The sequence below is a fragment of the Sinocyclocheilus rhinocerous genome, unplaced genomic scaffold (assembly GCF_001515625.1).
Source record: "Sinocyclocheilus rhinocerous isolate Xijiao unplaced genomic scaffold, SAMN03320098_v1.1 scaffold362, whole genome shotgun sequence".
NCBI classification, from domain to species: Eukaryota; Metazoa; Chordata; class Actinopteri; order Cypriniformes; family Cyprinidae; genus Sinocyclocheilus; species Sinocyclocheilus rhinocerous.
Window position 1 is genome coordinate 1,724,773 of NW_015639507.1, and position 24,331 is coordinate 1,749,103.

Genomic DNA, 24,331 nt, shown 5'->3' on the forward strand with positions numbered 1-24,331 from the left:
TCAAAATCTAAAATATTGCCAAACAGGCGCCTTTGCATTTCCTTTCTAAACAATCTTCTGCCATCGTTTTGTCTTTCTCACCTCACTTTTGTCAGTCAGCTCGACTCACTCTCCTCACGTGATAAATAAAATCGGACTCTTGCTCCGTGGTGCACTGTCGTTCGCGCAAGGTTCGGCATGCTGCATTGAGTGTTTAGTTTTTAAAAGTGTCTGTCCTCTAACTGAACTAGGCTAAATTATTTTTGTTACTATAAAAAAATCAAAATGACGGTGTGGGGCGGTGCCGCGGTAGGCAAATGACGTAACCGGTGTTGCGGCTTAACACCGGTATAACCGAAAACACCGTCTATCGCAGCAAGCCTACCCCACAGCCGACGCAATCCGACGGGACTCAGGCAGAAATCATTTTCATGGATGAGCTAATGTATTAAAGATTTATTAACGTCGTAGTATGAAGCAGAGTGAGGTGGAAAGCCATCGAAGCGAAACGAGGCCGCTGAAGCAATTGCTAACGAGAGACGAGCGCGACACACGGTTCGAAAGCAGCAGAGCTTTTATTATGCCTCACTTTAGCGTTTCCGCTCCTTCCGGTTGTGCGTATGTGGGATAAAGCAGCGCTGTTTTATCATGCTAGATACGTTTGAAAGTTCTGTTATAATGCTACTCTGTGTGGTCGTCACCTGTCTAATAAAACGCACAACATATTAAAGCGTCTTTGGTGTTTCCATGTTTTCTACAAAACAAAACCGGAAATCGAGGGGTTATGATGTCATTGGCAGGCGGCACAATGACACTATGGACACGGTCCATGTCACTAGTTAAAATTGCTTATTTCTCTGGATTTAAACATTCTTCGAAAAATTTGGGATAATGTAAGTACACAAGTCAGCAAAATATATAACACTCTTTTAGTGGTTTTTGGATATTTTAATAAAAACATCTTACATATTGTGCCTTTAAGTGTTGCCAATAACTTTTTTGCATTTCCGGTTTGAAAGTGTATGCAATATTTTGGTTTTTAACATCCAATAGCAGGACAGAGAAAGAGGAAGAGACCCCAGGCTGATACATCTAGATAACTGGTTCAGTTTTCTACGGGAAGGGTGTTGTATAAGTGTCAGCATCTGAGTGTCATTGGGGATCATGGAAAGAGGGAGTATTTCTAATTTCTTTGCCACTCCCGGTATAGGCACAAGGGTCCCTTGTGTTGGGCAGCTGGACTGAACCATACCTAAAGTCAACACCTGCCCTGCACTCCCACTGAAGAGCCTGGAGAATACTATAGTGCAGTCAGTCTCAACCAAATATGAGACATTTTCTGCCATCTCAGAAATTTAGTCTGGGGAATTCATGAATTTTTTTTCAATACTGAAGACTGAAGTCTGCTGCCCGGCTGGTGAGAGTCAAACAACACAAAGTAGATGTAATAATGTGACACCAGAATGACATCAGAGCAAGCTCACACCTGCAGCCTGACCTCTCCTCCGCCATAATAGAGAAGAATAGTGCTTTTGTGTTCACAGAGCCACATTAGCAAGAGGCATCCAGAGCTCATCCCCTTACTGTTCTCAGAAAGCTAAATCTCATGGATCACATGACCAGCTGCTGTGTATTATCTCGTTTAAAAAGAAATAGGGATTTCTTGAGAATTCTTTAAGAGGCCCTTCATGATAAGCCAAAAGTACAATGTGAGTTTGACGACTCGTGGTCTATAACTCAAAACACTTAAGATATGTTACTCCAGCAACAATAAGAACTATAAGAACAAACGTTTGAACTTCAAATACATCTGACTGAGATTGTAGAACACTGTTTGAATGCAAAAACAGTGGCAAACATTCCATCTCTGATTACGATTATTATTAATAATGCTTCGTACTAACTAATGTTTCAAAGTGCAGTTGTTTTCAGAACGTCACAGAGAGGAATTTTACCAATAAGCTGCTTTAACAGGATAAAAATTCTCAAGCTTCTATTTAAGAAAGTAATCAGTTCTAAATAGAAAATTCTACTGGAATCTCATGATAGCAAGGTGACAGTGATACAATGTTGAGTTTTCATCCAAACCATCATCTTGGTTGAGGTTGACATTTCAATATTTATAGTATGTTGCATCAACATTGAACTTTTGATTAAAGCCGACAGCACACAGGGGTGGAGACAGGGATATTGAACTAACACTGATTTGTTGTTGATGACCACATCACGATGAATGTATTTCTGCAGAATTCTAGTTGGTGTTACTCAATCAGTCGGGTGTTTTCAAACCATGATGGGCAATTTCAACTGATTTACCTGATTTGTTCTAATCCACCGGGGGCTTGGTTTAGGGGTGGGTCTTTGAGTAAAGCAGCTAAAAAAAACGCCTGTTGCAGTCTGGAAGTGCCCACTGATTAAGAAACTCCCATTTTGGTTCTGCATGCGCAAGTAGTCTAACTTGGGCCTGGTACACACTAGACGATTTGCAAATCTTAAAGGGGTCATGAACTGGGAAATCAAAATTCTCTTGATCTTTTGACATATAAGAGGTCATTGTATTATAAAAACATCCTGTACATTTCTGAACTCAAAACTTTCTCGTTAGCCTAAAAACAGCTTATATTGAAGCCAACCTGCCAAAACGACAGGTTGTGGAATGTGCCACTTTATGCCGTAATAGTGTGGCTAAACCCTGCCTCCGCATAAGAAGATCAACGCCTGCTTCTACAGTTTATACACAGCCCATGTCTTACATTTTATACTCAATGCTTGCACAGCATCTTGCGTTCTTTCCTTTAGAAGTAAAGGCCGATGAGGATGGACAATTCAAAAAATGAGAAGTACCCTCCTAATAATGGTAATAATAATTATATGTTGACTTGTAGTTGACAGCACGATCACCTGACCAGGGATTTGTTGCTATCCTGTGCTTTATGTCCTGCTCCCCAATTACTGTATTATCAGGTAATCTTTCATTTTCCTCAATCAGCATTAAATGTGATTAAACTGATCTCTATTCAGTTTAGCCCGTTCCCGCTTAAACACAATTACCAAAAATTGTGCGTTTATGAGAAAGTGACAGACGAGACTATTTTGTGACATTTAAGGAGTCTACATAAGGTGATTTCTGCAGCTTATTATTTTTTTATGTTCCCATCCCATACTTTTTCCTGTGAGTAATGGTCATAACTCAGAGGTGGCCACCTTCATGCTGAGTTTAGAGTTCATGTATCCATCACACCTGCCTGGAAGTTTTCAGTGTGTTTATAGGACTGGAGATAAACTCAGCTTAAAAAAAAATGGACATCCCTGCCATTGCGCTTCTATTTATAAATGTTAATTGTAGAAACTGTATTGATATTGAAGTGTTAATAGATTTGAGATAATGGATTAAGTATAATTTAATGATACTACAATCATAGTTAGAATGTTTTATTTTGAGCAATTTTAAAGTGAATCATATTGTGTTTAACATATTAACATTCCTGAACGTGACTATGTATGACAACTGAATTGACTTGCTTCTAGGCGACATCATGCTTGCTTTTTCAGATTTCAGAGAACCCAAAGGAAAACAGGCAGCCGTCTCATTGTAAGCCAGCTTTTTAAAACTTGAACCTCTGGACCGCTTGTAGTCTGACATCAGACTCCTGAAACTAATCATTTTAAAGGTTGTAGTGTTTTTGTCCTGTTTGTCCCACTTTTAATGTATATAGAATGATATGTTATGATATTTTTGTCATTGATTGTGTTAAACTGTTAAAAAATAAAGTGACTCAATTGCTGGAAAGGTGTCATTTTCATTTTAAAAGGTTTTCCCCAAACTTTTAAATGGTCAGGAATTTGTTGATGTACCACTGAAGTGTAGCTGAAATATTAATGTTGTTTCAACATTAACTGAGGGTGAATAAGTGATGCTGAATCATCATCACTTCATAATGTTGATTCAGTGACATTATCTTTTTTTTTTTTTCGATAATTCAACATTGTTTCAACATTAACTGAGGGTGAATAAGTGATGCTGAACCATCATCCTTTCATGTTGATTCAGTGACATCACCATTGTTTTTTTTTATAATTCAACATTATTGTTTCACTATTAACTGAGGGTGAATAAGTGACGTTGAACCATCATCACTTCATAATATTGATTCAGTGACATTACTATTGTTTTGTTTTTTTTGATAATTCAACATCGTTTCAATATTAGCAGAGGGTTTATAAGTGATGTTGAATCATCATCGCTTCATAATGTTGATTCGATGACATTACCATTTTTTTTGTTTTGTTTTTGTCAAAATATCCGCATTGTTTCAACATTAATTGCTGGTGCAAAAGTGATGTGAAACCAACACCACTTTGTAACATTAATTCAATGCAGTTGGTGTAACATTGACTTAACATTGTTTCAAAGGTTGCTTGCTGTCTGGGATGAAAGCTTTAGGGAATTTAATTTCACATTTGAGAGTTTTCTGTGGTCTATAACCCTAGCAGTGACTACCAATGACCCACACTACACTTTTGTTTGAAACGAAAGGAAGGAAATCATGTCAGGGTCAACAAACCACTCACCCACTTCCCTTCACATGCTACAAACATCCTAAAGAAAAAAACACAAGTGACTTTCAGTTCCTTCTAAAACTGAGAAATATGACCATAGATGACCCATCACTCAAATTTCTGAAGAATAGATATTGAAGGTCAGAAAACAACATTGTGCATGAGTCAAATTCTATGCAAATTGTAATTCTCACTTGAAACCTTTCCAACTCTGGTAAATCTTTCTCATGTACTCATTACCTTGTCTCATTTCCATGGATGTAGTAACATCAGGTGTGTTTTCATGGTTGTGTTTAGCGTCCTCGGCAGAGCCGCTGGTCAAGGAACACCCCAATTAACATGAACCATTACGCCAATAAGAAGAGTGCAGCAGAGAGCATGCTGGATATCGCACTGCTGATGGCCAACGCCTCCCAGCTGAAGACCATCCTGGAGGTGGGACCCACTTTCTCCTTATACATTCCTCTCATCAGCCTCATCAGCATCTCCCTCATCCTACAGATCATCGTGGGGGTCTTGCTTATCTTCATAGGTGAGAGAAGCTCATCCAAGTTCACAGACTTCAAAATATAGAGACAATAGTGATTTTATACATGATTAGATTTTCTTCTATAAGACAAAATATTGTTATTACTATCATACCCTAATTACTAGCATATAGAAAAAAATTATGCAGTGACAAAAAAATATTTATAATATATGTGACCCTGGACCACAAAACCTTAAGTTGCTGGGGTATATTTGTAGCAATAGCCAAAAATATATTGTATGGGTCAAAACTATTGATTTTTCTTTTATGCCAAAAATCATTAGGACATTAAAGGAACACTCCACTATTTTTGAAAATAGGCTCATTTTCCAACTCCCCTAGAGTTAAACAGTTGAGTTTGACCATTTTCGAATCCATTCAGCCGATTTCCGGGTCTGGCGGTAGCACCTTTAGCTGTAGCTTAGCATAGATCATTGAATCTGATTAGACCGTTAGCATCTCGCTCAAAAATGACCAAAGAGTTTCTATATTTTTCCTATTTAAAATCAAAAATAGTGGAGTGTTCCTTTAAGTAAAGATCATGTTCCATGAAGATATTTTGTAAATTTCCTACTGTAAATATATCAAAACTTAATTTTTGATTAGTAATATGCATTGCTAAGAACTTAATTTGGACAACTTTAAAGGCGACTTTCTCAATATATTGATTTTTTTTGCACCCTCAAATTCCAGATTTTCAAATAGTATCTCGGCCAAATATTGTCCCATCATAACAAACCATACATCCATCAATGGAAAGCTTATTTATTCAGCTTTCAGCTGATGTATAAATCTCAATTTCGAAAAATTTACCCTTATGACTGGTTTTGTGGTCCAGGGTCACATATATGCATAACCTTTTAAAACCCATGAGAAACTATTTAAATTAAACCTTTCAAACTGGTGATGTAAAGCAGCATGCAAAAATAAACGTCTCAACAAGTAGTTCAACAAAAAGTGAAAATACTCACCCTCGTGTTTTTCCAAACCCATATGACTTTGTATGAACACACAGAAGTTCTGAAGAATGTTCATGCTGTTCTCCTCCATACAATGAAAGTGTTAAGCTCTGAAAGGGACAAAAAGCAACATAAAAACATCATAAAATACTTTATTAAACACTTTAATCCAAGTATTTTGGTGATATTTGGTATGTTTGCCTGAGGAACAGATTCAAATATATGTCTTGCCTTGCCACCATTCACTTCTATTATACAGAAAAAAAGCAGCATGGATGTTTTGCTGTAATAATAAATTCCATTTGTGTTCTATGAAAGAAAGAAAATTCTTCTTTACAGGGTTTCGAAAGACATGAGGGCAAGTAAACAATGACAGAATTGTAATTTTTGGGTGAATTCTTTTAACATTTGGCAATTCAATCCAATAATAATTGTCTAGAAGGAGAACTGATACATGATACTAGAACAGAACTTTCAGTACAGAAGTTGCCGAGAGGTTGATCCTACACAAATCTGTTTGCTATTGTGCATTTAGTATTTCAACATAATTATATCAGGTGGTAAAAGTCAGTCCTGCAACACTTTGGTGTTTCCATTAGAAATGCTTTTACTTTCACTTTTATTTTTGTCCACAAAGTGAGAGTAAGAGCTTTCTCAGTTTGCGAAAGAGGTTTCAATCATATAAAGAAATTCCGTCCCAATTTGAGAAATATTCATATGCTCAACTTCAAAAAACACCCAGCGTCCATTAACTGTCTAGTATTTCCTTAAACACAACTCTGTGCTTTACACTGGAATCGATTGTGATCACAATCACGCTCTAATTGGTGGAAAATGGGCTTCATATTTGGTATTGAAAGTTTTACAGTAATTATGTGAGTTCTTTTAAACATGAGCCGTAAGTGTTGGGAGATTTTGACACCTGCACTACTGAACGATGGACACCATATAATTATCATTTTCTTGTCCCACATTTGTCCGATTTTACCCTTTCATTTTAATTTAAGAAGCTGTTAAATCAGTTTTCTTAAATGTTAAATGTTCTGAATTACATAATGAGCTGCTGTTATTGCTTTTGTTCTACAGTGAAGTGGAATCTGAATGACACAAGTAAACACTTCATACTGAATCTTCTGGAGAACATCGTCACAGCTCTCGTCTTTATCATCGTAGTAGTAAATATTTTCATCACAGCATTTGGCATCCAAAGACCAGAGGACACAAAAACTTAACTGGCAACTCCAGTTTAGGGTTTCATACAGGTGTATATATAATTGGACATTTATCATCAAAAATCAAAAAAGTTGTCATGACATATTCAAATGTGCCTCTAAGTAAATATGCCTTATGTTTTGCAGAAACTTTTTTTAAATCCCAAAATGAGCTGCTACTAGTATCCTAAATACTATACGTTGTGGACCATAAATTCAAAATTTAATTTAAAAATGCAATTACATATAATTGTTATACGAGTAATTGTTTAATTATATACGTACTTCACATTGTTAAAATGCATTAAATGTGAAATTGGATCAAATATTTTAATAGATTTGAGATTTTGAGACTGAAAATAATCAAGACAAAGACAAACAATACCTTTCAAGCCTGAAAGGGACAGTAGCACCTCACCTTACATTGGACCTTCATACTGTCTACCTGAAAGCCTCTGATCACTGTGGTTAGGGGGAAATGGACTCATTTTACGTGTGGTTCAACAGAATGCAACTCTTGCACGTGGCACGTTTGTGTTTGTTTTTACTTAAGTCATATTTAAAGGTCTTGCTGCATGGATGAACTGCTTAACAAAGTCAGAACAAGGTACTTACAGTTCAAGCTGATCATGAATATATGAAGAGTTTAAATCTTTTCTTACAAAATTCAGTACCTTTACAAAACATGAATACTAAATCTGATTTGTCATCATAAATCTAGCACATTTTTATCTTGTATTAGTAGACCAAAAACGTCATAAATTGAGTTTTTTTTGTTTTGTTTGTTTTTTTAAGTATTAAAAAAGAACTTGATATGCATGTTGTCTGGTTGCATTGATGCAGTAAACACTGAAATAAGAGCGCCATCTACTGACAAGGAGCTATGCTACAGACAGACCGAAGCATATTGTTTTTTTTTCTTTGAAATATTTGTGACTTCAAGTTTTAAAGTTATTTAGTGTCTTGATGTTTGTTGTGATTATTTACTATCCATATGTTTATATGTTTCTTGAAATTTTTGTACATTTTATATGGATATTGTTTGTATAAATGACCAAAGATTGCCGTTTTTCACTTGTAGAGAACAGTATTAGTCCAATGAAAACCAAGTAATTACAAATAAATGCACTACGTCCAGGGTTTGAAATTAACACCCGCCAAATGCGTGTAAAAATCAGTTGTGGCGGGTAACGCTGTCAAATCACTAGCCAATCTCGCTTACTTGAACATACCCAGCGATGTAGCTACTGGCCATAGGGAACCCTGGGACATTCCCGGTGGGCCGATAGCCGAAGCGAGGGAGACCTCATATTAGGCGCTGTTTTTAAATTACAGCCCACGTGAAACTGCAAAAAGCAAGTACTCCAAAAGTTAGAAGCGGCGCTACCCGGTGCATCCGCCAGCCACGCGTTAAAGCAGAGCGGGATCAGTCTCCCGCACAGCGCTGCGCTTCCGCCACGATTTATAAGAGATAAACAGCACAAATCGCTCGATCCATTCAGAAATGACACAGAATTGTGTTATACAGTTGTGTGATATGACAACATTAAAGGTTCTGCCTGAAAACAGCCACGACAAGGTAAAATGCATGTAAACAAACTGCAATGTAAACAAACTTTAATAGCTTAGTGTCTACACCAGATGCGACAAAATACTATAGAACCCATTATAATCGGTGATGCGGCCTACACTGGATGTGGCGCAGCACAGCACGACAAATCCCCGACAGTAAACTGATGCTTCGTTCTATTTATGGCGTAGGCCTACTGTTTGACAAAGTACAAATGATTTGCAATGGTCACTTTGTCGCATCCAGTGTGGACAGCCTCAAGCTGTTGGCTTACCTCCGGCCTTTTTTTCATAATTTATTTGTTAAATTTTTTTGGCTAGTAGAAATTATGAATGGCCGGTAACTTAAAAATTTAGTAGCCAAATTGGCTGGTGAGTGAAAAAGTTAATTTCAAACCCTGATTACGTCATTATTTCAGTGCACAGATAAATAGTAGACCTACTTACAGTTGTTTTTACATACAATATTGCACACTGGTCTTCTTCAGACCTAAAGCTGCTGCATTTAAGGACAAAACAATAATTCTGACATCAATAAAACTATTTGTCAGCAATCATTTCCCACTCGTCCACAAGTGTTTGCTCTGGTATATCAAGACAATCAAAACATTAGTACATTAGTACAAGTACATTAGCAACAGTTCCACAGTTTTATTTAACCTAATATTTTTTTTTTAGCCTCTGACAAAAAAATACAGTTTCTCAGTTAACTATTGTGAATGTGCCATTTATCTGAAAAGTTTCTAGGCCAAAAGTTTCAAATAGGTTTTACAAAACACAATTGCACTGCAGAAACAAGGCCACAAGAGTAAATTGACAATATGAATTATTAGTACACAAACCAGTACAAACATGCTGCTAGTATAAAAGTAAACAAACAATATAAACACAACTGTTGAAATCTTAGCCCACAAAAAAGGTATTACAAAGTAACAAACTCCTAATACTCCAAGGTTCAGATTTAACTGTGGTCTTTATTGTCTTGCGTGTCAAAATTTTCTGACGCGTTGATCTATTTGATTTGTCAAGTTTACCCAGTTTTGAATCCACTAAATGGTGTAGTGAATTTTGTGTCCACATTTTACTAAAATAATCTCTTGCCCAAATAAGTCCCAAGTCTGTGAGAATTGAAAGGTACTGACTATAAATAATATATAAATGAGTTTGAGGTCTATTTTTCAAGTACAATAAAACAAATTCACAAACAGAATTGGTTGTGAATTTGACAAACAAGGGTTGCAACATTAACAGAGCAGCTCTGCGTTTCAACTTCAACTGAATACTTTAGCCTAAGTAGCGAGTTTGGTTCCTACCCAACATTTCTTAAAAGGTAATGAGTTCCTGCTCTTAGTACTGCATATAAATGGCTATTATTTCAAATGCATGATTGTAATGTTTGATTACAGATGTTAAGTAATTATATAAACCATTATATTGTTGTATTTAAATTGTAACGAGATTCTATATTTAGGCATGAATCCTTACAATTAAATCTTTGAAATTCTGCCTCAAAGCAATAATTTCTGTATTTACATAGTATGTACATTTTTTTTTTTAAAAACCTGAATTAAAATTTTGATATTTTTGATATGGGTAATTGAGTATTTCAGAATTGATTGCTGTGTCTAAATTATTTTTTAAGGCAGCAAAAAATCCATTATTTTCCATCTTCTATGTACCAGATGAGAACGTCCCGCACTTTTCTACTAAGACCCATCGCAGCCAGACCCAGAGCGCTGCTGGAGCCTGACACCTGCTTGGACTCTGCAGATAAGAACATTTTGAGCGCTTTCAGTCTAGGAAATTCATATTTGATGTGGGTGTGAAGATATTAACAAGTTTGTGCGCTTACCACCATAGTAATACAGCAGAGCTGCTCCTACAGCCACACTGAAACAACTCAGGAAGAAAAACGGACCTGGGCAATGACAAAAAATCATGATGGAACATCATTTATATAAATTGTTTACTAGTGCATAATCACAGAAAAGGCTGACTTACTATGGTCATTTATTACATATCTGTCTGTGGGACTCGGGATTGGGCCGACTGGTTCACCAGAATCTACAAAAACAAATAAAACTTGGTGGTCAAACCAAAAACGCTTCCAAGTAAAGCTTAATAACAAGCTTAAAGGAATAGTTCACCCAAAAATGAAAATGTATTCACCCTCAGGCCATGCAATATATAGATGAGTTTATTTCTTCATTGGAACAGATTTAGAGAATTGTATTACATCACATCGCATTACATCACTTGCTCACCAATGGATCCTCTCTGCAGTGAATGGGTGCCGTCAGAATGGCTGATAAAAACATCATAATAATCTACAAGTAATCCACATGACCCCATTCCATTAATTAATGTCTTGTGAAGTGAAAAGCTGCATGTTTGTAATAAATTCATCATTAAGCCATTTTAACTTTAAACCGCTGCTTCTGGCCAAAATAATAACATATCCATATGTTAACATAATCCATAATAAAACTTCATCCAGTGGAAAAAGTGCATCCCCTGTTGTCCTCTCACATCAAAATCCACCAACGTATTTGTTGAGAACTGTTATGGACAGTTTTTATAAATTGAAAAATGCCTTGATGAAATTACTACATTAATTTCACCTCACTTAAGTTGTGTTCTGTACTTGTGGACTATTGTGATGTTTTTACTCACTGCAGAGGATCCAAATCTGTTCAGATGGAGAAACAAACTCATCTACATCTTGGATGGCCTGGGGGTGAGTAAATTTTCAGTAAATTTTAATTTTTGGGTGAACTATTCCTTTAAATAAATTTCCACAACCACTATGAATCAGAAATTAAATGCTGCATTAGAAAAACTAAATGAATATCCTCACAAGTATGACGTTTTTGAGTGGTTACGAGTGGAAAATGATGGTTCTGCCAACCTCTGAGTCGGAGACGTGTGGGTAAGCTGAAATAAACGTCCTCCACGTGGAGGTGCAGTGCACGGTAAAACTCTCGACATGCCTCCTCTCCTTTGTCCTGTAGATGAGACAGCAGCTCCGCCAGCCTGATACAGGTGGGCACATCCAAATCCCTGAACTAATGTTTGGGAATATCATTATTGGAAAAAGAAGTAAAGTACAAATATGGACTGTTTATATGTATAGTGCTGCAGCTATAATATCAAAACCTGGAAGACTAATTCACCATGGGTTCCCTTGAGATTTTCCTATGGGGTTTTTCAGTTCATGAGTAAAATATGGTCTCACACCCCAAACATTCTTATGTAGTTACTTATTATGAACACATTTTTAAAAATAAAAATAATTGCTTCAAAATTTGTGTTTTCAGTATAAGTGTGTGTAATATAAATTGTACAGCAAAAAGTATAGTATAGTAAATGTATGTTTCCCACAAACCTTGTTTTACTCATAAATTGAAAAACCCCATTATTAAAAGAAACACATAGGAAAATCTTGATGTAACCCGTGGTGAATGAGTCTTCCGGGTTTGACGTCAAGGCTGCAGCACTCTATTACTGAGGGTGGAGCTCTTACCTTGGAGGCCTCCTTGTCAGTCAGGATCTGTAGGTAGATTCTGTTGAGCTGCAGGATGAGTTTATCCACCAGTTCTGTATCTAGACGTTGGTCCGATTTCAGGAACCGGCTGTCTACTCGCAGCTGTTCATGGAAGCTCTCTGTCATTACACAGAAATAAAGTCATACAGGTTTGGAACAACATGACAGAACGAAAATTTAAAAATATATATATTTTTTGGATAAACTATTCCTTTAAATAATCCAGACTAGTAACAAATATCTCTATAAATGCTGTGCACATTTCAGCCAGAAGATGGAGGCACCTCATATATATTACATTGAGCAGAGACACCGGGAACGCAAGACTGTCAAACATACTTTTGAAGTAGATTGAGTGTTATTTCAATGCCTTTTAGCCTACAAAACGCCTTATAAATTCAGAAATACTATATCAACAGATTATAGAGCTTCTGAAATGCAACATATTAAGCAGGGTAGACTTAATACACCGTAATGGAGCACAACAACAACTGTCGAGGCAAAACTAGTCGAAGCAGCTCAAGCTTGTGAGCATAAGATCCTATAAAACTCACTTTATAAAGTAAAAAGTATGTATTTATAGTTCATATTTATACTTATAAATAACAAATAGAAGTTTGACTGACCTCCCATTTTGAAGTGCCCTTTGCTGTCTTTTGTTTGGAAACGCCCATTGTATTGTGTATGGAGGGGCGGAGACCGTGGTGAGAACTGCCGGAAGTTCCGATCAAAATGAGGGTTACACACGGAAGTTCACGCAAATTCAGTTTATATTTATTTAGTGTAAAGTCTAGATTCGATTCCCTTCGGTTGCATTGAAGAAACCCTTGCTGAATATTAGCATATTAGACACGGTACGCAGTGAGCGCTATACTTTATCTAAAACGATAATAATAAATTCAACTCGTTTATTTAGAATTTATAATAAAGTTATATAATGTATAAATAATATACATTTTTATACACACACACGTTAGCGTATAATAGACAGTTCCGTTTCTTTGTGGCACTTGTTTTTTTTTACCCTGTAAAAATAAATATCTGCACATGTCCTACTAGTGTCACCAACTGTCAATTTATGTTCAGATATAACGGGAAATATGAAAGAAAATGGGAAATATGTTTTTTTTTAAAAGAAAGACAAAAATGTCCATGTTAGCCATCATTTAATAACACCCGAGCAGGAAATATTTTTTCTTAATATCAGCACAACCCTGATTTGATCATTAGTAGGCTACTACAGAACAGTAATTGGTCATTTTTTAGTATATAGAATTGCACTCAACCTGTTCCTCTCTCCAGGCAAATCTTTTCCCCACTCTGCTTTCTTGGAAAAGTGTTTGACCAAATTTGAGGACCAGACCTAATTGTCAACTACCAATATACAACTTGAACCAAAGTACTATTTTATATTAGTTTATTGAGAAATGTTAAGACAGACATGGGCCTATAATGTGATCCTTATGATAAACTACAGAGAAGCATAAATGTAAAAAAACAAAAAAAGCACAACACTGAACATCAGCACTGTAAAAACACAGACGAGGCAGTATAGTTTACATTGTACCTGTAATATTTCAAGTAGAGATGCAAAGAGGCAGCGCATGTGCCAGTAATAATGCATACAAACCTGTCATTAATACTGAACTGATAGCCAAGGTTATGAATAAATATGAACAAACAAGTGAAGTCATTCCATACAAATGTGTAAAAATAACTTAAAATGTCATAATGTCATGGCTGATGAAGTGGTTTCAGCAAATAGAAAACTATTGCATACAGTCCAGAAACAACACAAAATTGCACTTAATTTGTAGTCAAAAGAAAAAAAGAAAGATAAAAAGGTCATTTAAAACTTTACAATATCTTAAATTTGAAATGGCACTAATGTTCCGAGGCAAAGTTTTCTGCTTGCTGAAATACAAACAAATAAAATAATTAGCAAGTTTACACATAGGAAAATAATGACTACCAATGTCAACAGACAGCCACCATGACAGCCATCAGAAATCATTACTTCCTTAAAGGAATGTATGATTTGAACACACCTAATACTTACTAACATTTAAAATCTCCTAAACAAGAAATCTGAGCTGACATTCAGAAGGAGTGTTTAATTATTGTCCAAATTAGATGTTCACACACTGGGCCAAGTGGGCTAGATCGGAGACTGACAGAAATACTGAAGACTATGGCTCTTAGAATGGTTCATGAAAACAAAAAACCAATAGTGGCATAAAAGGCACAGAAGGTCTTATGAGAGGGTTATACAAAACAGATAATCAATGTCTAAAAACAAATATGTATTGCAATGTAAAATACAAAATGCTGACCTTAATGCAGTATTTGGCAAAAAATTAGAAAGTATTCCAATTTGGAATTGATATTTTTTATGTCTGAATTTAACATATCCTTGACCCACAATGAAAATTGACTCCAAACTTCTAAGGAGCAAGTCAAAAGTTATTGTTCCACAAGTGGAGTTACACTACATGACTATCAAGATAATGTTCCGTTAGAATGTTTGACTATTGAACAGAACAAGAAACATATATAGGCCTATTTAACATAATTGTTCTCCCTGGAATATGCTTAGAACCTGACAGTTAAGCATAAAATAATATAAACAAACCACAATTCTTATATTATTATTTTGTTTTTTTTCAGTTAAATACATAAAATTTGCAAGAACAAAAATGTGCCAAGCATACTGAAATGTGCAACTCTTACATAATATTAACTAGTGCACTGGAAGTGCACATTAAACAAAAACAAAGCAGAAAAAAATACCACAGTAACAGTCAAAATAATGATTACATAGATCGGTTGGCTTTACATGTGAGCCTGTGTTTTCTTGCAGCCACATCCAGGGACAAATTTCTTGTTTCCAAAATTGGACCAGGCATGTGTATTCTGGACGAATAATGTAGAATGAAGGAAGAGGGGAAATAACCGTTTGCAGATAATCTCCAGAGCAATAAAATTACTGCAAAATTGAGAAACAAAATGACCATCAGAATTATTACATCATAGCTGACCCAAATGTATTGTAAATAATTAATATAGCTAATAAGTCAAGTTGATAACACTGGACATAGACAAGTGAATGTTACCGTCAACAATGAGACAGGTTAGATCCATTAGTACACAGCAGAACATGGAAGAATCATTTTTCCAGATGCAATGGACTGCAGGAAGCAGAAGACTCACATGCAACAGACAACATGCCAACTAATACAAACAGTTCAAACTGAGAGCAACAGATCATGCACGATAAAGTGGTTCAGAGTCACCACTGTAAAGACAACATGGACAATGTGTTATGCTGGCTGAAAGGCTAGATGAAATAGTATGAACAAAACCAAAAAAAGACATGGATGACAAAGTGTGCAAAAAACTCTATCATTCTAGACATCATCTATGACAACTCTCAATTTTGTCATATTTTTAGCCAAAAAATCTGTAGCATCAACTATGTCCTTTAGGGTTGCAACCTGGATTGCAAAGCACCCATCAGGCTCAGTAAAGTGCGTCTCTGTCGGGATTACACAGATTTATTTGCACTGACACAGAGATTAACAGACTAGCTTTGTGAAACTGGGTTTAACTCAATGACAATCAATGCTGGTTGGGTGAAAGTAGAAACATTGGGCTCAGACATTCAGAGAGAAAAGACAAATTTAGACAAACGTAAATGTATTTTACCACGTTTAGACATTTTCCAAGTATCGGTTCCTCAATACTTGTTTATAGATATCTAAGTTTCAGCGAGTTTAGTTGCAACTGAATCTAATTTATCTGTTTGTACAGTGTGCTCTGGTTATATACTAAACAATGTCAAATGTGGTAGGTCATGCAGTTATGCCAGAACTTTGCATGCACTACAACCTGCTTTCTTTCAAAAAACTAGTACTGTAAGTAGTACAAATGTCAAGAGTACTGGTACTCCTCGATAATAAGTCACAAAAGAGACTCAATTTGGTATCCAAATATTGGAATTAGCCTATTACAAAAAAAATTATTGAAGTAATTTCTTTTACTTGTAGTGATTGTGATAACTTTAGTAGATAGTATGGCATTGCCAAGCCATCCAATCTCTCCAGGTAGATTTATAGGAGAAGGACTGACTGACTTGTATTAATGAAGCCATCAGAACTGTTAGCATGAACAGTGACATGCTAGCATTGTTTTATCCCAAGCACACATACAGTAAAAGGAATGTTAGTTATGCTGATGAGTGACAGTTACACACAGGTGTTAATCGGATCCAGTGTCACACAGAATTTTATACTTCTCACTGCAGAAAACCGCAGGACTTCCAATGAGGCCGTGTGGTTGCGGTCGGTTCTTACAGGGAAGTCTAGGACTTACATGGGGACTGGAAAATGATAAGGGTCCCCTGCCACGGCCAGATGAAGCCTTCCCACGGCTGCCTGGCCCAGCACCGGATCCTCTTCGGGATTGCTCGTGGTCAAACTCCAGATCCTCCAATCGCTGTGTAAGGGCCAGTTTCTGCTGGATGGCCATACGCAGGAGGGAGTTCAGAGTCTTCTTCTAACATAATTGTTCTCCCTGGAATATGCTTAGAACCTGACAGTTAAGCATAAAATAATATAAACAAACCACAATTCTTATATTATTATTATTATTTTTTTTTCAGTTAAATACATAAAATTTGCAAGAACAAAAATGTGCCAAGCATACTGAAATGTGCAACTCTTACATAATATTAACTAGTGCACTGGAAGTGCACATTAAACAAAAACAAAGCAGAAAAAAATACCACAGTAACAGTCAAAATAATGATTACATAGATCGGTTGGCTTTACATGTGAGCCTGTGTTTTCTTGCAGCCACATCCAGGGACAAATTTCTTGTTTCCAAAATTGGACCAGGCATGTGTATTCTGGACGAATAATGTAGAATGAAGGAAGAGGGGAAATAACCGTTTGCAGATAATCTCCAGAGCAATAAAATTACTGCAAAATTGAGAAACAAAATGACCATCAGAATTATTACATCATAGCTGACCCAAATGTATTGTAAATAATTAATATAGCTAATAAGTCAAGTTGATAACACTGGACATAGACAAGTGAATGTTACCGTCAACAATGAGACAGGTTAGATCCATTAGTACACAGCAGAACATGGAAGAATCATTTTTCCAGATGCAATGGACTGCAGGAAGCAGAAGACTCACATGCAACAGACAACATGCCAACTAATACAAACAGTTCAAACTGAGAGCAACAGATCATGCACGATAAAGTGGTTCAGAGTCACCACTGTAAAGACAACATGGACAATGTGTTATGCTGGCTGAAAGGCTAGATGAAACAGTATGAACAAAATCAACAAAGACATGGAATGACATGATAAAATAGTTGAAACCAACTTCTCAAATTCATCTTGAAGAAATTTAGTCTAAAATGTCTGAATTAACATCTTTTCTGTGCATGAAAACTCTATAAATCTAGACATTATCTTTAACAAAAGACACCTATAATTTTTTTGTCATTTTTAGCAAAAAATCTTTATCATGAATTATGTCCTTTAGGGTTGCAACCTGGATTGCAAAGCTCCCAGCAGACTCAGTAATGTGTCTCTGTTGGGATTACACAGATTTAGTCGCACTGACACAGAGATTAACAGAATATCTTTGTGAAACTGGGTTTAACTCAATGACATTCAGTGCTGGTTGGGTTGAAGTAGAAACACTTGGCTCAGATGTTCAGAGAGAAAAGACAAATTTAGACAGACGTAGATGTATTTTAACATGTTTAGTACTTTTCCTTAATTGTTTCCTCAATCCTTGTTTATAGATATCTATGGGTTGCAACTAAACTCACTGGAATAATCTAAAATATCTGTTGGGATTACACAGATTTATTCGCACTGACACAGAGATTAACAGACTATCTTTGTGAAATTGGGTTTAACTCAATGACATTCAGTGCTGGTTGGGTTGAAGTAGAAACACTGGTCTCAGATGTTCAGAGAGAAAAGACAAATTTAGACAGACGTAGATGTATTTTAACATGTTTAGTACTTTTCCTTAATTGTTTCCTCAATCCTTGTTTATAGATATCTATGGGTTGCAACTAAACTCACTGGAATAATCTAAAATATCTGTTTGTACAAAAACAATGAAAATGGAAACAATGCATTGCATTGTACATTACACACCAATGTGCTTTGGTCATATACTGCACATTTTGACAATCGTGGTAGGTCATGCAGTTAATCAATGCATACCGGAAAATTGTATGCACTACAGCCTGCTTTCCTTCTTTCTTTTTTTTTGGCATTTTTGCCTTTATTGTGACAGGACAGTATTTAGACAGGAAGCGAAGTGGGAGAGAGATGGGATCGGGAAAGAGGGGATGGGATCAGGAAAGGCCTGTGAGCTGGGACTCGAACCCGGGACGCCCCGAGCGACAGGACAGTATTTAGACAGGAAGCGAAGTGGGAGAGAGATGGGATCGGGAAAGAGGGGATGGGATCAGGCCTGCGAGCCGGGACTCGAACTCGGGACGCCCCGAGCGCAACATCGCTATATGTCGGCGCCAGACTGCTTTCTTTAAAAAAACAAAAAAACAGCAGGTAGTACAAATGTCAAGAGTGCCGAATGTCGAAACTAAAGAGATTCATTTCGGTACCAAAATAATGGAGTCTGCCTATTACAAAAAAAAAATGTAGTGATTGTGATAACCCTAGTAGATAGCATTACCAACCCATCCAATCTCTCCAGATAGATCTACAGGAGAAGGACTAGGCCCCGACCTTTAGACAAGTATTAATGAAGCCATCAACTGTTAGCACAAACAGTGACATGCTAGCATTGTTTTGTCCCAAGCACACATACAGTAAAAGGATTGTTAGTTAGCATGAGGATGCTGATGAGTGACAATTACACACAGGTGTTAATCGGATCCAGTGTCACACAGAATTTTATACTTCTCACTGCAGAAAACCGCAGGACTTCCAATGAGGCCGTGTGGTTGTGGTCGGTTCTTACAGGGAAGTCTAGGACTTACATGGGGGCTGGAAAACGACAAGGGTCCTCTGCCACGGCTAGATGAAGTCTTCCCACAGCCTCCAGGCCCAGCACCGGATCCTCTTCGGGATTGCTCGTGGTCAAACTCCAGATCCTCCAGTCGCTGAGTGAGGGCCAGTTTCTGCTGGATGGCCATACGCAGGAGGGAGTTCAGAGTCTTCTTCTCATCTTCTGCTGCAGCCAGCTGCCTCTGCATGTCGTCCAATTGAGTTACATACTCATCACACCTAAAGAAGAAAACGGGAAAGAGGGATAGTGCAAGAAAGATGTAGTACCTGAATTGCATATCCCTACTGTTCTCTGGACAGTAGCAGGAATTTCTGCCAGATAAAGAAAGCTGGAAGAGAAGCAACTTTCAGTTGTCTTCCTGCAGTACCTGGTGGCAAACATTGCCCTGAGAGAGGAGAAAGTGGCGGCATCTTCTTTAAGAGCCTTCAGCTCATTCCTCAACTTCATCATAGTTTCGGTGACCATGACCTTTTCATTCTCATATTTGCTCTTTAAGTTTGCCAGGGCAACCTCAGCTGTCTAAAAGGGCACAGAACCACACCACAGTTCAGAAAACGCTCTTGAAATACTACAAATCTAAGGCAGTCCATTTGGATGGTCTACAAGAAGATCAATATTCTGCCGTCATATACACCCATGCCAAGCTAATCGTTTTTGTTCTCACCTGTTTGTTGGCCTTGAGCACAGTCCTCAGCGTGGCAATCTGTTCTCGCTTAGTGCTCAGCAGGGACTTGAGCTTCAAAATCTCCTCCATGCAAGCAGCTTGGTCTTTATCCGCCACGGCGGCCAACTCTAGAGAAGCAATTCTTTGCCTGGATAGTTCTGTGGTACGGTCCACCGCCTTCTGCAAGTGGCGTATCTGATCCCGAATTATTGCTACTTGGTTGTAGATGTCCATTGGTTCAGGACGTGGATCTTCTCTGACTGATGTCCCAGAAGTTGAGCTGTCAGCAGCGGTGGAGGTTGACCTGGGTGCCTCGGCTGTGCTGCCACTGGTTTGGGTCAACGTAGACTGACGATCTTTACCATCGGTCTTGTTTCCTTTACCCTCTTTGTAAAAATCAAGCATGACACGATTCGGGGTTTCATTGTTGCACATGCAGACATGGTGGTAGAGGTTTGCAAGCTCTTCACTAAAGGCAACAAGCTCATCCTGGGCAACGCTGAGACTGCCTTCTGTCTCGCCCGCAACTGCACTCACTTCCTTTAGCTCCTTTTCCAACCGAGTGACTTGATCTCTGTCTGTGCGACTGCTGCTCTCCAGCTGAGACACTTGAATGCTGAGGTCACGCACCTGTCCCTCCAGTCGTGCCCGTACCTCTTCATACTCGGCCTTCATCTAGAAGAATCATGCATAATCAAGTTGCCACGAAATGTGCCTTCAACCCATTAATAAAACATAAATAATACTGAACAAAACTCGACTTTTCTCAGTCCCACTCACCGCATCATGCTCTGATTTTAGTGTCTTAAGCTCCTCTCGCAGTTCACCTGCCTCTGCTATGGCTACCTCATACTTGCAGCGAAGAATCTCTGGCCCATTGATATCCAGCTCATAATAGTCCACATCATTGTCCTCTCGACTGTCCCGCTCTCGCTCACTGTCCAAGGCCGACTGCCGCTCCTTGCCTGCCTGTAGTCTCCTCATTACACCCAAATCATCGCTAAGTCTCATCATAGCTTCCTGCTGTTCGGCTAATGTTCCTCGAGCATGCTCTAGCTGCTTCTGAGAGTCCTGTAAAGTGGTGAGAAGAGCTACCTTCTCCCGGTCCACCTGCAAGGTGAAATGGAGGGGGAAAATGCTACATTTTAAGTGGTCTGGAACAGGGTGACTATGTAAACGAGGTTGACCAAAAGATTGAAATGCGAAGGATTGCATTTGTAACGGTACACATAAAAATGGCCATACCTGTAAGAGCTGTTGCTTGAGTTTCTGGATTTCTGAGATGTTCAGCTCTGTCAACAAGTCATCCACCAGACTTGGTGCGGGACGGAAGTTTCCATCTCTTTTGGGTGAAGACAATCTGTTATCTTCATCGTTAGCGTCGCTGACTTTAGCAAATCCGTTTTCAAACATCAGAATGGCATCGTCGTTATTTGGTTCATCTGCACTCAGTTTGAGCCCATCCAATGAGCTGGCAAGGAGCGAGTCTCCCAGGGTCATGTGATGTGTCAATTCTTTTCGAAGAGCTGCTTTCTGCTCCCGCTCGGTCTTTACGGTTTCTAGAGCCTCCGTTAGCTGACGCTCAGCTATTTCTCGTAACCGAACAGCATCCTCTAGCTGGCTGTTCAAGTACTGCACTTCCTCTTCCAAGCGTCTATTCTCATGCTTAAGTCCCTCAAACTCCACCTTTGGAAGAGATTTAGGAGAAACCAACCAAAGACTAAGGTTATGGCTTGTACATATGCAACTATGTGAAAGCAGTAGTTAACATTAGGAAGACACTTTCATCCAAAGTGCCTCCCAAGGTGATGGTGCATGGTCTTCTCTTTGTGGGACTGGAACCAGCAACCTTTTGATTACTATTCATGAGCTTGGTCTACTCTTCCACACCCACATTTGGAATGAATTCTTTTTCTTTTTTTTTTTACACAGTACAGTAATACAATCTTTCAGACATGTTTAAGCACAATAAATATAAGCAACACATTATTCAATGCTTTTTACTTTTGCATTTACTTCTAGATTTATATATTAAGTTGCTCAAGCAATTGGCAAAACATTTGAGCGCGCGCATGGTGATTCACTCACGCTGCTTGTGAAATTACGTCTCACACAAGGTTTTCAAATTACTTTATAAGTTATTTAATGAAAAATTAGAAAGTGAGTACCTCACCTTCAGCATTATAATGATTTCACCCGCACCGGACAGAGACTGAGACTGTGCTGCTGCATGTCGTGCCAAACCTCTCACAGCAGCGTCATCAGCTTGAGATCGGCCTTTTAGAGACCGCCGATCGATCATCCCAACGCCGATCGATCGGAGCACCCCTAGTTAGAACTATATTTAAAGTCTATTAAGTTGTAGTGCTATGGCTATAAACAAATTACTTGTTTTGTAGGGTGGAGGCTGGATGAGGATAGGCTTGAAATCAACAGTGTTGGTGTATATTAATCTTAATTGTACTAAAGAAACGCTATGGGATTTGGGGCAAAAGTTAAATGGCTAAGTGTAATCAAGACCCAAGGACTTTGTCAGTTGAAATTCTTTAACACACATCTAACATTTTACAATTTTTCTTCAGATTTGCCCCAAAATTAGCACAAAAAAATTCTGAAGTCTTTTGATCCTGTTTAAATTAGGCCTATGCTAGATATTGAAGCCAAATCTAAGGATTCCCACAGACAGTTTAGTTTGATGTACGTGGGTCATTTTGTAAGACACAAAGATGCATTACCTGCAAACTGATGATGTAACCGGCTAGAGACAAAACTAGTTGAATTTTGTGTTCTTTTTATCAAACGCTCCCACTAAATTTGTGTGCCAGTCTGAATGATGTCATTAGCATGCTACAGCCTGACTAAGTTGCCACACACACACGCAACCATGGCAGCACAAGCCATAAATGTTAAAAGCTCCGTTTGTGCTGGTGGCCTGGCTGAATGGCTAACAGAAAAGCATGCAGGGATCACTGATGTATGATGGACAAAGCACATTGATGCAAGGACTAACAACCTGTCACATTCAAATATGGGCAGGTTTGTATGGGCACAATATCTTATTTTGTGATCAACAGAAGAAAAACTCATACAGGTTTAGAACAAGTGGAGGGTGCAGGGCCGTGCACAGACATTTTGAGGGGCAGTGGCCGAAATCACTGGGGGTAGGGCAGTTATTGCTCGGCCATATATGTATATATGTATGTATATATATATATATATATATATGTGTGTGTGTGTGTGTGTGTGTGTGTGTGTGTGCGAGTGAGTGTGTGTGTGTGTGTGTATTAGGGTTGTGACGGTGATTACATTTTCCCACCGGTTTATCGACGTGTGACAACACTGGTAATACCGGTATCACCGAGGGGTGGGGTTCGTTGGGGTTTTCCCTCTTTTGCTCACTTTCTTTCACTATTAAATAGCTTCTAAATGCCCTTGCGCGTTTTACTTTCACTTTTGAATTAGCGGCAATTCTGTGTCAATTGCTTGAATGAACAACAACAAAACGGTACAATGACAAACTCACTTATATTAAACATAAAACTTTTGTTAACAAACCGAATAAAAATACACCATGCTATAGGTCTAATATAAAATAAATAACTTGTATTAGATTATGTATTTGGATATATACAGTATTTACACTATTAAAGATTACTTTTTGTAAAAGTTGACATTTAAAGGTTGATTTGAAGTGTCAGTTTTTGCATTATTATTGCGGTAAAATCTGGACACAGGGAACGTGTTTTGTTACTCATACTAGCTACATATAATAACTTGATCAGTAGGGCTGGGCAAAAAAATCTATTTTCCGATTAATCGTTTTTTTAAATGACGTCGATTCGATATCGATTCTCAAAAGCCGCGAATCGATCTTTTCCAGTATTTATTTGATTTCCTCAATGAATGAATGGCGGATGGTGTGGCGCACTTTTTTGTTTACTACACACACACTAAAGCGCGGATGACGCTCGCGGTGTTTTCAGCTTCTGCCGTCTCACTATATGATGCTGAATCGATACCCAGCCCTATTGATCAGTCACACGAAAGTAGTCAAAATAAATATTGACTCAGCGTGACCAGGGTGATGTTCCAAAATATATTACTGAGTGTTTACGTACCATATGATGTGGTCTGTGGTTTAGTCATCAGGCAGTGATTGACAACACTCTGATCCAATGGCATTAGGCATTGTCAGATTGACAGTACTCTAGCCTAGCCCAATGGTGTTGGGAGGGCACCGGGGGGGC

General features: G+C 38.0%; 3 protein-coding genes across 4 annotated transcripts in view; 1 reads left to right on the forward strand and 2 right to left on the reverse strand.

Annotated features, from left to right (window-relative positions):
- Positions 1-7,524, forward strand: part of LOC107751205 (ninjurin-1-like) — a 12,078-nt gene extending 4,554 nt beyond the window's left edge. The window contains exons 2-4 of one of the 2 annotated variants that reach the window (XM_016566866.1): positions 4,837-5,071; positions 7,114-7,289; positions 7,386-7,524. In XM_016566866.1, coding sequence (XP_016422352.1) covers positions 4,837-5,071; positions 7,114-7,259 — 381 coding nt within the window. In that variant the 3' untranslated portion in view covers positions 7,260-7,289; positions 7,386-7,524. Of the gene's footprint in view, positions 1-4,836; positions 5,072-7,113 lie in introns of both variants that reach the window. The other variant, XM_016566865.1, reaches the window with a different exon arrangement.
- Positions 7,525-9,214: 1,690 nt separating this feature from the next.
- On the reverse strand, positions 9,215-13,211 carry LOC107751204 (caspase recruitment domain-containing protein 19-like). The gene is made up of 6 exons (XM_016566864.1): positions 12,978-13,211; positions 12,331-12,470; positions 11,716-11,872; positions 10,809-10,871; positions 10,660-10,725; positions 9,215-10,571 (listed from the first exon to the last, which is right to left on the reverse strand). Exons 1-6 carry the CDS (start codon positions 12,982-12,984, stop codon positions 10,465-10,467), a joined length of 540 nt encoding a protein of 179 aa, XP_016422350.1. The 5' UTR covers positions 12,985-13,211; the 3' UTR covers positions 9,215-10,464.
- A 5,597-nt stretch (positions 13,212-18,808) lies between these two features.
- LOC107751226 (protein bicaudal D homolog 2-like) overlaps positions 18,809-24,331 on the reverse strand; it is a 17,795-nt gene continuing 12,272 nt past the window's right edge. The window contains exons 2-6 of the mRNA XM_016566892.1: positions 21,330-21,831; positions 20,865-21,194; positions 20,085-20,759; positions 19,788-19,939; positions 18,809-19,638 (exon numbers count right to left, since the gene is read on the reverse strand). Coding sequence (XP_016422378.1) covers positions 19,278-19,638; positions 19,788-19,939; positions 20,085-20,759; positions 20,865-21,194; positions 21,330-21,831 — 2,020 coding nt within the window. The 3' untranslated portion in view covers positions 18,809-19,277. The remainder of the gene's footprint in view (positions 19,639-19,787; positions 19,940-20,084; positions 20,760-20,864; positions 21,195-21,329; positions 21,832-24,331) is intronic.

Bases quoted from the DNA above. Each gene is read 5' to 3' on its own strand.
- LOC107751204 (XM_016566864.1), bottom strand. The intron at 10,872-11,715 runs GTTGGCAGAACC...TTGTTTTTGTAG, and splicing joins CACACGTCTCCGACTCAGAG to ATTCTGGTGAACCAGTCGGC. The intron at 10,572-10,659 runs GTAAGCGCACAA...TCTTATCTGCAG, and splicing joins TCTGCTGTATTACTATGGTG to AGTCCAAGCAGGTGTCAGGC.